Here is a 12,823-nt window from a genome sequence, read left to right as displayed (position 1 = left end):
GGAGGGACCGCTGGGCCTGGGAGCGGCCGTGCCGCCGGGGCCGCGCCGTTTGAACTTTGCCTGTCCGCTAAAATTTCTGACTCGGTAACTTGTATTTTAACGTCAACTGCTTCTAAGTAAAGCGCTCGCTGTAGCTGTAGCCTTACATGCTGCCACAAGTTCATTAAGAAAAAAAAAAACCAACAAAACTTTAGGTTAGATGGTTAAAGGTTTCAACAAGTTCCTATTTATCTCTTGTGTTCCCAGTTTCTGCTCAAAGTATGTTACAGTTTTGTTTATTGCTCGAACAACTTTAAGAGTTTTTTTTAATCTTAAGTGGTTTTGTGGTGATAGTTGATCTTTAAAAGATGTGAGGTTTCTTATTCTTGTGGGAATTCATGAGCAGTGTGATTCAAATTCAAGCTGAGCAGCTATAGAGCAGCCTTTTGTGCTCCTCTTGGATTTCCTGATTCTATACATGGGTACCTCTATCTTTTAAAAGGAACTTAAAACCCTTTGAACCTTCCTTGACCTTCAGGGATGGGATGGGTCGGGCCATGCTTTCTGAAGAGTGTATTAGGACTAATATGTACTAATCTTTTGGCTTGTTTTCTAGAATGGAGATGTGATTAAGAAGCCACCCTCCATGGACCTGGCAAGCAAGAAGTGCCAGCAGGTGCTGATGGAGCTGGAGGCAGTGTTCCAGCATTTGGAAGTAATGTTTAGTTTGACACTGGTTCCTCGGGTTCTTATTCTACTTGGAGGCAATGTCATGAACCCCAAGGAGCTCTATGAGCTCAACTTGGAGGGTATCTGTGAGGGCAGTGCTGAGGAGAGCTTGAAAACTGCATCCTGTGTTCGCAAGCTCTTTCACTCACTCTTTGTTGCGGATGTCTTCAGTGAACTTCAGGCTCTCCCTGTCATGAGCACTGTTGTTATGCTCCAAGGACACCGTGATTGTGGTGTTGATTGGTTTCGGCCCAAGCTCAACTATAAAGTGCCGACCCGAGGGAGGAAACTAACTGTTAACTTGTCCTGTGATGGAGACATCAGCATAAGTGCCTCACCTCCTCAGCATACGACTTCTACGTGGGAGGACTACGTATGGTTTCAAGCTCCTGTGACGCTCAAAGGCTTTCATGAATAACCTGCGCTCTGTAGAACTTTAATGGAATGTTGAGTAACCTTTGGTGCTGCTTTAAGGGATAATAACTTTATAAAATGTAACTGCGTAGTCTTGTCTGTCTGGATCCAAGGCATCTACTGCATTCCTGTAGCTGTACTGTGTTCATCTGTCTTCATCTCCTAAATTGTTGAAAGCAAATACCCTTTAAGGCAGAGTTGCACACAGGTACAGTGATTCTTTAGGGACAGATTTTCCTGATGCATACTTACTGAACTGGCAAATTACTGGATACAGTCTTCTCTCTCCTGGGTTTTAATGTGGCCATTTATGTGGTAATAATTACTACATTAGCTGATTGTTTGGGACTCTAGGTAGTGTATGTGATTATTATTATACTTGGCCTTACTATAAGGCCTTACCATAACTGTTCTTACTTAGCCTGTTCCTGTAAAAGGAGATCTCTCCCTGCAGCCTGATCGGGCTTGAGTACTCAAACGTTTGCCCATCTATTTGATAAAATTAGACTTTCCTGTAACTCAATTTCAGTTGCTTAATAATCCAAAGAGTGAGACTTCTCAGTAGTTGGGAGGTCTTGTACCTAGCGTGGTCTTGTACTGGTGGGTGAAAAGAGGTTGAGCAATCCTGTGGAGGCAGGAGAGCACATCTTTCTATTTTTTTACTAATCTTTAATCCTGACAATCATTTAGATACACAGTTAAAATTAAAAGTAAGCAGTTTCTGCTCTAACCCTCTTCAGAGGGAAGTTAGGACTCCTGCCCCAATACACTAGTTTATTCTCACTTAAAATGAAAACAAAGTTAGTTTCTTGCTTACTTTTAACTCTTAGAAATATTAACTCTAAATGCTTCTCACATGTGAAGTAGAGGTGAGGGGAGTGTGATTAAGTTCAGCACTATCTTTACCTGTCAAATTCCCGTTCTAAGTCAGAATGTATTACTTGGAAGCAGAACTTGAGCCCTTTCTCCTAGCCTGGTGTCTAGTGCAGAATGGGACAGGGAGGGAGATAAACCCTTAGAGCACAGTGTGTCAGAACTAGATGTCTGCTGGAGTTATCTTCAGTCAGCTGAGTACGTGTCTGTAATGTAATGAGCTTAATAGCTCCAAATAGCTCTATCCCATTTGAAGAGAAACTCAAGCCTATGGTAGTGAGGTTGCTTGCAGTTTCTCGCTATCAAAAATTGCGTGATGGGGTGGTAAAAATCCTTTGAAAGGAGAGTAAAGGTTGAAGTAGCCCTCTATGCTTGGTACATGTTTTAACTTTGACCTTTTGGAATGGAATGAGATTATAGGACTAGGGGGAAATTAAGGTGATATTTTTGAGCTTGGACAACACTAGGAGTGTGCTGTCTGCCTTATTATCCATTAACAACTGTTTACGATGTGTAGTAACTGCTGAAGCTAGCTCTAGGGGAAAAGCTGCTAGAATGCAAAAAGCTGCCTTATGTGCAGCTGCCCACTTGAATATGTAATTGCAGGTCTCTTGAATGAAATATAACTTGAACGTAGGAGTCTCCGTGCTCAGGAGATCAAAAGCCTTTACACTTTCACCAAAGCCGCTTGTAATGCGTATTTAAGAATGCTAGCACTCAAGTATTTAAAGAAGCTTTTATTAATTCTGAGGAACAAGGGGCCAGTTCCTTTCTACTCTCTTCCCCAAATGAGTGCAATGTTACTGCATTAAACTGTTTACATGCTCTGTCATACTTGAACTATGAATGCAGCAATGATATGGTGCTGGAAATGAAAGAAGACAAGATGCTTTTTTTTCTTGTGAAGAACTTGATTGTCAAGTTTAGTACTATAATAATTATAAAAATAAAATGCTGGCTTCTGTATTACATTGGATTGATTTATTTAATCCCGCAAAGTAACGGTTCTACTGGTGGCAGAACAACTTGTTTCCATTCCATGTATGTATCTAAACTGCAGGTTCACAGCTGTTCCACCTTTCTGACAAACTGTATGATGTCTTGTGCCAGAAGCTTTGGTTCCTCAAAAGCAGCAAAATGCCCTCCACGTGGCATGTAAGAGTAAGTGATGATGTTCTTGAAGATCTGCTTTGCCCAGGCACGTGGTGTATGTGCCAGCTCCTGAGGAAAAGCTGCAATCCCTGTAGGAACATATACTCCAACCCTAGAAGACATTAGTTAACTGCATTTTTGAAAGAAGTCCTTCCAAATTCAGTTTAAACTTCTCTCTTAGAAATGCTTGTGATTTTTCAGTTTTGTTTTTACTGAACTGGGCCACAAGTTACATTTGTTTGGTCAATAAGTATACAGACCTGTATTTTGAACACAAAGAAGACTGAATATACTTTGATAAGTCTTCTGCACTGTCTTGGCCACAGGTTCAAAATACAAGTGACCCTTAAGTATATTTATCAAAAGAAAATAAGAACTCGGAGATTTTTTTAACTAGTTGAATTTGTTGCTTTAAGTGATCTAAATGTTTATACAGGCAAATATGGTTCAATCTAATTTGCAAATATGTCTTGTACCTGCCACTTTATTACCTGGCATCAGCAGTTAGACCAGGGTGCTTGGAGAGATTCTCCTTGTAGAATCGCATTGAGGACACGATGGAGGATGTCACCCAATAAATCATCACATTGGTCAAAAGCTCATCAAGAGAGTATTTGCTGTTGAGTGAAAGATGAAGAAATCTCATTGGAAGCTGTTTCTCAATATACTATACTGGGCTCACACCCTGAAGAACAGTTGTTCCTCTTGCTCTCCACTTATTTTCAAGCAGCAAATTAATTGTCACCAGTGTGCCCAGAGTAAAAATGCCTGGTGCTGAAGCAGTAGTTTGCAGGCAGCCTGCTATAAGTTTAAACTACTAGTTGTCATGTGTAATCTTTCATCCTCAAAATTCAGCTTTGACTGGCCTGTCTTTTACATGTCTCCTCATTAGTTATCATCACTCATTTGTGTAATGAGCCTTCTCACGGAAGAGCATCTGTTTTCTTACCTTTCCAAGCCTCCATCATCTTTATGCAGAAATGATTTATCTGTCCAGGTAGAGAATTTCTCCAGAATATATGCAGCAAGCCCCACAGGGGAGTCATTCAGTCCACAACCTAATTTAGGAGAACAGGAGAGCTATTGCAGTTGCCTGGCATTGCAATACTTCATTGAAAGTTAAATTGGACTTTCATGAGTTCTTTCATGTTTTCTATGAGAATTCAGCAGAGAGTATTTTACTAGCCATGGTAGTACTTTATTCTTGACAAATTTACTCCAGTGGAACTCCAGCTGTAACAGAGCACTACAGACTTGAATAATTCCTATCTAAAAGAAGCTAGGAGCTAAGAAACTCCTGTTTGCTTCATGGTAGTGCATTGCAGAAGGAGGAAATTCAGATGTAAAGGGATTGCACTCTGAAAAGAAATTCCAGGTAAACTATTTTGGAGCTCTGTCCTGCTCAAGATGGATAGCTGGGACCCCGAGTGCTGTTCATCACTTTTTATCCAATTTAAACAATGGAGTGTTGTGTGTCTGTTACCTGTTCCTGCCTTCGGGGAACACTAACAAACATTATAAAAACAGCAGGTACACAGCATATTATGTCTATGTTCTTATCTGTAAAACAGGGATGGGATTACCTCAGTAGTGATAGAGGCTCGCCTTGGGAAAATTCCTGTACCATATCCTAGGTTGTAGTTTTACGGTGTAGTCAGTGTTGCCTACTCTCAAGCTTATTTTAGCATGATTTAGCACTGAGTGACTTTGTAGAAGACGATGCACGACATGGTCTCAATTTAATAGTGGACATAGCTAATGCAGAGTAAGTTTCTGCATTGGCACAACAGTTTCCCTGCCCTGGCAGGCCTAGAGTGATTTGCTACAGATTGAAGTCATGTAAATGCTTTAAAAAGCACTATGCGTGACTCCTGGATTCTCTCATAGGAGAGATAATGTGCTAGAGCCCATTATGAATTTCTGTTCTACTTTGGACTCTGTTGACATCAGTTTTTATTGGCCAGTCTAATCAACCAACCACTTAAATGTTTTTGCAATTCTGCAGTTACCTTTAGATTAAACCAAACCCTGGATGGCTGTCAAATTTCCACTTAACCATTAACTTTTATCTGTTAGAGAAATTAGGATCATGTTGAAATGTACAGGTGCCAGCACAGATTTTTGTGATATTCTCCCTCCCCTGGAACTTGCTTACTTATTCCTATGCTTGGATTCTCATGTTAACTAGTTATTAATCCATGAACTTAATCCTTTTCTTAAGGTAGTTTAATTTATTTAAGAATATTGACGGAAGAACCTCAACAAAATTTTTTTTGAAAGTAAATATGTTCCGTTACTGGATCCACAGCTCTTTTATTCTACCAGAGCTCTGATTTTTGAAGCATGATTTCCCTGTGATATTATCACCTGTAAATCATTTCTCCTCTTTAAAGTAGTTCTAGTTTTCTGATCAGAGACTAGACATACTGGTCTTTGTTTTTCTGAGACTACCTTCACTGTTTGTTTCTTAAAAAATAAAAATCAATCAAACAAACAACAACCCCCCCCAAAAAAAAACCCTCAACCTGATATCTTGTTGGTCTCCTTTTATTTCTTTGGTATTGCAATCAGTTCAAGCAACAGACTAGGTATTAGTTGACGTTTCAGTCTGAGTTTCTTCTTTTTCAGTGAATTGCCAGAACGGGGTGCTATTCATCCTATGGTCTCCACATCTGACACCAGCCTGAGACAGCTCTGCTGTCTTTCCTGATGAGGGATTATTTCAATAAAGGAATACCCCATAATCCTTGCTAGTGGGGACTGATGCAAATAATTCATTTAACATTTCTGAGACGACCATATCTTTCTTCAGACTCCTGATCTACTGGTCCTATGTCAGGCTTCAGCTGTTGGGCTGGGACTACCTTTCTGCAAGTTTCACATTGCACTTGCTTATGATATTTTTATTGTTTTCACCCACATTTATTTATAGAAGCTTCAATTTCAGGACCTTGTGCTTTAGTTCAGGAAACTTTTTGCCAAGGGCTTCCTTCCCCAGGAGAAGTGACATGCCATTCAAAAGATCTTGAAAAGTGATATTTGTAGTCTCCATCTTTTTTTAAGCTCTTTCTCTTAACTTCCTTTTACACAGTTCTTGTCCTCATGTCTTGCATTCAGCCACTATAACTCAGGGCTTCTCAAACACGACTGGCCTTTCTTCAACTGCAAGTTTTTATATACCATAAGCAGTTAGTATACAATGTTCATAGTGATATAGAGAAGGTTCATTACCTGCAGTGTCTGGTTTGGTGGCTTGGATGTGTAAGTATCCAGTCTCTCGCAGAAGTTCATATATATTCTTCTGGATGAAAGGGTATGTACGTCGAACATCTTCCTTAGTGAGGCCTACAAGCCATGGTACATAAGCCCCAAGCATCACAGAAATAATCCTTCTCAAACCGTGTGTGCTGATGAAGACGAGATTCAGATGAAGTCCTTTCACAGATCTAAAATTAAGTTAGTGAACAGAAGGTTAAATCAATAGATTTTCTGGCTCCAAATTTTCTAGAAAATAAGTCTGACTGGAGTTGTGATAAAAACATTTCACTGAGCCAAATACATAAAGCTCTTCAGGTTCATCATGATAAAAAAATATAAATTATGGGAGTTAGAAGTGGTACAGCTGGTACCATCTCCCTCCAGCTGTGCCACTGGTATGATGTTAGCTTTAAGTACTCAGTCTCTGGATGCAGCACATACATGCTGGTAGCTCTGGCTGTTGAACTTTTGTTGTTCTCTGCTGTAGGGAACAGGCTGTGTTGGGCGTTTTCTGAAAAGCCTGAGTAGATCACATGTGGCCACAGTGCTTTGGGTGCTGTGAAGCACAACTGCAATTGGGATCAGTGAGCTGCTCAGGCTGCTATCTAACTGCTTTAAGAACTTTCCCCCTTCAACTGTTCTCTGACCTAAGCATGGCTGTGGTGTCCGCTTTTCTTTAAACGCTAAACAATGTGCTGTGATGCCATCTTCTAAACAAGGTATTGTGTTTCTTTTCCGATCAGTCTCAACTCTGCATTTTAGGTGGGAAAATCCAATACTTTGTGTTACCGTTCAGCTTTTCCTTCCTTCATTTTCTCCCTGCTGATTTTAAATTTACCTCCTTCCTGATTTAGAATGATGACCTGTCTCCTTGAGGTCTCAAATCAAAATGCAGCAGAGTTTACTTCTACAGCTAGTGAAAGAGAAGCCAAACAATGCTGAAATTTACGAAGCGTGAGAACTGCGCCAATATCAATGCAAAACATATGAATACAACGAGATGCACAGGGGTGGGGATGTCCCAGGAGTAAACAAAGCAGAATGGGATGAGAGGCAGGGCCAGGACCATGGAGCCAGAAGATAGGGTAAGAACAGGAGACAGCTTTTCTGCACTGATCCCCTTTGCTACTCACTGTGGCAGCATCTGGGCCATGTTTGTGGTAATACGAGATCCCCAGTCTCCTCCCTGTAGGTAGTATTCTTTGAAGCCCAATCTGTTCATCAGCTTATGAAATATTCGAGCAGTTGCTATGGTGTCAAAGCCTGTAGGTAAAAAGAAACATAGGAGACCTATTTGTCCTAGTGTTCATCCCCTGGCCAAAGACTGTGGCCTGACAGAGGCACGTGTGTATGCTGCTGTGTGAAGGCTCAGTGCTTTGCTGCTCTGCCTTACTCCTTGGCAATAATGCGAACATGAGATGATAAGAAATTTAGTGGAAAGTGGAGAAACTGGAAAGCAAACCTGGTTTCCAGCTACCATGGCCTTCCAGATCTCCACAGCCAGCCCTAGAGCCTCAACCACATGGGTGTTAGTGCAGAGCCAAGCAGCTGCATTCACAAACTGCAGTGCTCAGGAACCTGGGAATGGCTGAGGTGTTATTCCAAAAACCTTGTGATTCCAGCAAAGCCTTTTCAGCTCTTACCTTTCTGGTGTGGTGCCTCTGAGAAGCCATAGCCTGGGATGGATGGGCAGATGACTTCAAACACCACGTCACCCTCAGTCAGGCCATGCCTGGCCGGCTCCGTGAGCAGAGGAATGATCTTGTAGAACTCGTAGAAAGAGCCAGGCCAGCCGTGGACCATCAGCAGAGGTTGAACAGCTCGACCATGAGGGACATAGGAGGGCTTCACGTGGATAAAATGGATATCGATCCCTGCCACACATCCAAGACAGATAAATTAAAGCTCTGCTTCCATCATAGCTTGTGCTCTGGTCTCTGAAGAAGGAGCGTGGCAAAATTTTGATTAGCATTCATAGCAGAAGTTACACAACTGACCCATGGCAAGAAGATGCCTAGCTGAAAGGGGATGCCTGCTATTGTACCTATGCCTCATCTTTTACATACAGATAGAGGTATTGATCCCAGCCCCAGATATGGGGTCATAGGAGACTGAGCATTCATGTCCTGAGAAATTGGTCTCACAGTAGAGCTGCACTTAGATGCATAATGAAGGTAAGACACATGCAAAAACGTGACAAAATTACAAAATATGTGGGTGATAAAAAGAGAAACATGAAAAAGTAAGTGCAAGATATAAGTTTAACTTAAGATCAAGATCTTAAGTTAACTCAAGATCTCATTAAGATCACTTACCTAAAGTCTGTCTAACCTCATGTGGCTAAACTGGGTGGTGATGGTGGAAATTTTAGCAATTTTCAAAGGTGACTTCAAGGCAATAGCAGAAGAAAACCTCATCATTAGTTAGCACAGGTTCAGAGCCAGATAAAGCCCATCTTGAAGCAGACCTAATTTTATTGCCACTGTGTGATGATCTTAATCTATAGAAGGTTATTAATAATGTAGCCTCCACTAGTACTAGTTCACTCATATCACTAAACTGTTATGCACACCATTGTCTTAAATACTGTAACCTCTTAATTCTCCCCTTCTCTCCACACGTTTCAGAGTGAGACCTGCTCAAGCCACAGAGACCCTCTCACCTTCAATGGTGGTTTGGAAATGGGGGTATTTGTTCAGGACTTCCACTTGCTTGCGCCAGTCGAACTGGTGCCTCCAGTAGGCCACCACCTTCTGCAGGTAGCTGGAGTTGAAGCCGTAGTGGAAGGCGGCCCCTTCCAGCGGCGGTGTGTAGCGGGCCTGCTCCAGGCGGCCATGCAGGTCCTGCGGAGGGGAGGAGGCCTTCTTGAGAGGCCGGCCAGCCGCCCCTGTGTGCCCTGCGTCAGGGCAGCCATGGGTGGGCTCTCCTGGCTCCGACAGCTTTTGTATCGCTATTTGGGACACCACGAGCCCTCCGGAGGTGGTGGCGTACTCTACGTGACCTCCTGAATCATTTATATGGGGAATATATTTTTCTACAGGTTTCCAATTCCCCTAGGGCACCCAGGAGTATCGGGTCCTACTCTTGCCTTGCTGCTAACTTGCTTTAGGGATTTTGGCACTAGGAGCTTGCTGGCATCACCGGCTGGGAGAAGAATAAGAAGCGCAACCTGAGCAGCTAACTGCTAGTTGGCCAGATAATTAGGCACAGGCATGTAGGGACAGAGGTGCTGTGACTCAGTCAAGACCTTGTCCCTCTTCACCCTTCCAGCCCTTCCCTCTGTGAAGCCCCTCAGTCCCAACACCCTCCCAACCCTCTCCACCATCCGTAGACCCACTGTCAAAGTTTGCTGCTCAAAGCATGGCCTTTCTGCAGGAGCAGGACCAGGTTGCATGGAGGGTCTGTGATCTCAGAAAGTCCTTATGGGGCATTGCAATGAATCTGAGCTCCAATCCTGTTCATGAAGGGCGGTGAGCCAGAGCATCATCTAACAGAGCTAGGTAGCTGTGCTGGTGTATGTAAGTGCACTGCTGCCACCCCCAAGACATCAGTCACCCCAAAGCGGTAAAATGGGTGACAGACTGGCTCCACCTCATAGCTTTCTGCCCCTCCCAGCCATGGGTACCTCAATTTCTTTGTCAGATGTTTCAATCTTGAAGGGACGGATACTTTCATCTTCTTTCCCTTTTAGGGGTCTTTCACCTGAGCCCCACCATCCATCACCCATTTCAATAGTCTTGATCTTGTGTCTAGACCTCAGCCAGTAAACCAGCATCCCTCCAACCCCCAGGGTGGCGGCAGGGACCAGGACTGCATTCTTCTGAGAACATTCAAAAGACCTGGGGAGGCATAAAATTATTCCTGTTCAACAACAGAAGTGTCAAGGGTAAAGGGACTATGCTGAGGTTTGTATTCACATCCCTTGGGCCTGAGCAGTAACAAATGCCTGCAAATCCCATGGAGTTTCTGTTATTTTGTTTTAACACCATAGGCAAGGTTTGGGGCAGGGTTACATCTGCCAGTGCTTCTTAGGGACCTCAAGTTCTTGCTAGTCCCTCTACTTGTGAACCAGGGTGCCCTGGGAGACAAGGGTCAATAGGGTATGGACCAGTCTGTTTTAAGGCAGGTACTGGAATGAATGGGATAGCAGCAGCTGGATTCCTCCAGGAATAAAAATTGCACAGTCAGAATGGGCTGAGGAGCAGGAGCAGAGACAAGGGTCTTCAGCTGCTGGAGAGAGCTGGATGTGCCCTTCTTAGCAGTGCTTTATACATAGCTCCCCTACAGATTCAGTCGTCTTTTAGGGCAACACTGGTCCTCCACCATAGCTTTCCATGGGTAAGTGTTTCAGCTTGTCTGTCTGGTGCCCCTGTTTCTGTTCTAGACAGCAAGGCTTTAGACTTTCTTGAGGTGTGGGAGCTAAGTCACCAGAGCTGGTTTTAACAGACATGCAGCATGTTTCAAAACCATTCAAACGCTTGAGCAATTAGACCTTCCTGTCCTTCTGACCTGTGCCCCAAGCTCTTTAGCTTCCTTTAGGGTTTAGTAGAGGTGTTTGGGGCTATTGCAGGGGGCTGCAAGGGGACTGTGAATGAAGATTTTGTTGTCATCTCACAGGGTAGGGAAGGGACTATGCTGTGCCAAAACCAAGGTGCTGATAAAAAGTGGAGACCTCAGCACAGAACAGCTATTTCACTCACCTGATCCGGGACAAGATGCTCTCCCTACAAAAGGGGGAAAAAAAAGATCTTTATACTCTGACAATATTGTCTGAATGGTACCAACGCTTGGGGATGATGCAAAGAATGTCACCTGCCAGAACCATTTACTGCCCAGCCATGGGACCACAAGCTGGTTAGCCAGCTGGCAACATCTGCCTTTATTTTTCCTACTTCTTTTCTGAGACAGAAAGAAAAGGGCTCAGAGCATTGCCTCTGCACAAAGAGACGCTGTTTCTGGGCTGTGTTTTAGCTACATAGTTTGTTGCCACAATATTCCCTCCTTCAGCACAATTTAGATAAAAGGCACTAAACAACTGGGTAAGTGTCCTTGCCATGTTTCATCCTACGAGCGGCTATGTTACTTCAGCCAAGAAAATCGGGTCTTTTGACTGCTGTGTAGCAATAGGTGCACAGCCTTGGCAGGGAACTTTCAGGCTCAAGGGTCATTCTGCTGCCAGCCACGTGGTACTCATGGTGCTGCAGGGCTGCCAGGAAGAGAGGCTTGCGGGACCTTTCCCTATTTTGAGTTCAATGAGCTGCTACACCTTTGCTATTTCTACGTACACCTGACTGGATACCAAGCTTTTAGGTCTCATCTGCCTACCAGAAATATAAAATATCCTCCTTGGTTCTCTTTCAGCCTGGTAGATTCTCTTGCAAGAAAAGCCCAGTCTAAAATCTAGCAAAATTAGAGGCAACAAGAGAAAGTCTTGTTACTCTGCCTTGTGGAAGTCAGCTAGATTAGAGAGCTGTTTGGTGCCATAATTATGATACCTTGAGCTAAAAAAACAAACCAAACCACATGAAACTCCATGAAAAACCAGGTCCGCTGGCTGTTTCTTGGTACCTAGTATTGTTTCCCACTGCTGCCTGTGATGCAGAACCCAGTGCCTGTACTGGAGACCCCAGCAGCCACCAAGGCAATTTGGTAACGATCTCTGAGACAGCCTATGTGTGATTTTTAAGGAGGTATCTCCTTAAACCGCTCCGAGAGAAGGAAGAGCTCCTAAGAGCAAACAGTGTCAGCCTCCAGCTCCCTGGAGGCTGAGCAGCTTATGCAACAGGTAATAATATCCCCCTGCACTTACATCCTGCAGTTTAGTCAGTCAGAGGCAGGAAACCAATCATCATGGCAACAGCACAAACTCCACACTACTAATAAAGCCAGCATGTCCCAGAAGCAGCTTTCTGAGCGACACAAAACAAGGCTCAGTCTACTAAAACCTCCTCCTCGCTTATGCTTAGGAGAACTCAGCCGCATGCTCTCACCCTCTGATGGCTTGGTGACCCCACAGGGGCTTTCTCTCACCCCAACCCCAGGAAGCCCTGTTCAGGGTTCCTCCTCCCTGTGTTGAGGACATCTCACCAGGCATTTGGAAGGAAATCCTGCCACATGTCTGCTCCTCCTTCTCTCCTGGCTGCTGCTCTGAATGAAGCAATGTAGGTGTCTCCTCTGCTGACTTTCTCTTCGGCAGTGACCAGTGACGCTCTCTATGGCAATGCAAGCTACATCATCCATTAGTGCCACCTATTGCCTAAGTGTGCAGTTGCAAATTAAGTTCAACAGAAGCAAAGTTCTGCATGAGGAAGGAATATCCCTGTGCCCCAGCACAGGCTGGGTGCCAAATGCATAGAAAGCAACTCTGCAGAGACTGGCCCGAGGTCCTCAGCTAAGCCTGAGCCAACAAGGTGTCCTG

At 43.8% G+C, this 12,823-nt stretch overlaps 2 protein-coding genes across 2 annotated transcripts; one reads left to right on the top strand and one right to left on the bottom strand.

Annotated features, from left to right (window-relative positions):
- Window positions 1-595: 595 nt before the first annotated feature.
- Window positions 596-1,126, top strand: MAD2L1BP (MAD2L1 binding protein; the record flags this gene model as incomplete). Its single annotated transcript, XM_010169778.1, has 1 exon — window positions 596-1,126. A coding segment is annotated over one exon (531 nt), but the record flags the coding sequence as incomplete, so codon positions are not given.
- Window positions 1,127-2,973: 1,847 nt separating this feature from the next.
- Window positions 2,974-12,559, bottom strand: LOC104518807 (epoxide hydrolase 1). The gene is made up of 10 exons (XM_010169767.2): window positions 12,493-12,559; window positions 11,106-11,129; window positions 10,031-10,244; window positions 9,068-9,248; window positions 8,049-8,279; window positions 7,539-7,668; window positions 6,379-6,593; window positions 4,097-4,205; window positions 3,639-3,764; window positions 2,974-3,259 (listed from the first exon to the last, which is right to left on the bottom strand). The coding sequence occupies exons 1-10, from the start codon at window positions 12,519-12,521 to the stop codon at window positions 3,058-3,060; spliced, it is 1,461 nt and encodes a 486-aa protein (XP_010168069.1). The 5' UTR covers window positions 12,522-12,559; the 3' UTR covers window positions 2,974-3,057.
- Between the last annotated feature and the right edge of the window lie 264 nt (window positions 12,560-12,823).

This window comes from Antrostomus carolinensis, unplaced genomic scaffold (genome assembly GCF_000700745.2).
Source record: "Antrostomus carolinensis isolate BGI_N321 unplaced genomic scaffold, ASM70074v2 scaffold17800, whole genome shotgun sequence".
Classification (NCBI taxonomy): domain Eukaryota; kingdom Metazoa; phylum Chordata; class Aves; order Caprimulgiformes; family Caprimulgidae; genus Antrostomus; species Antrostomus carolinensis.
Note: the sequence above shows the minus strand (reverse complement) of the source record. Positions and strands in the feature narration are given on the sequence as shown.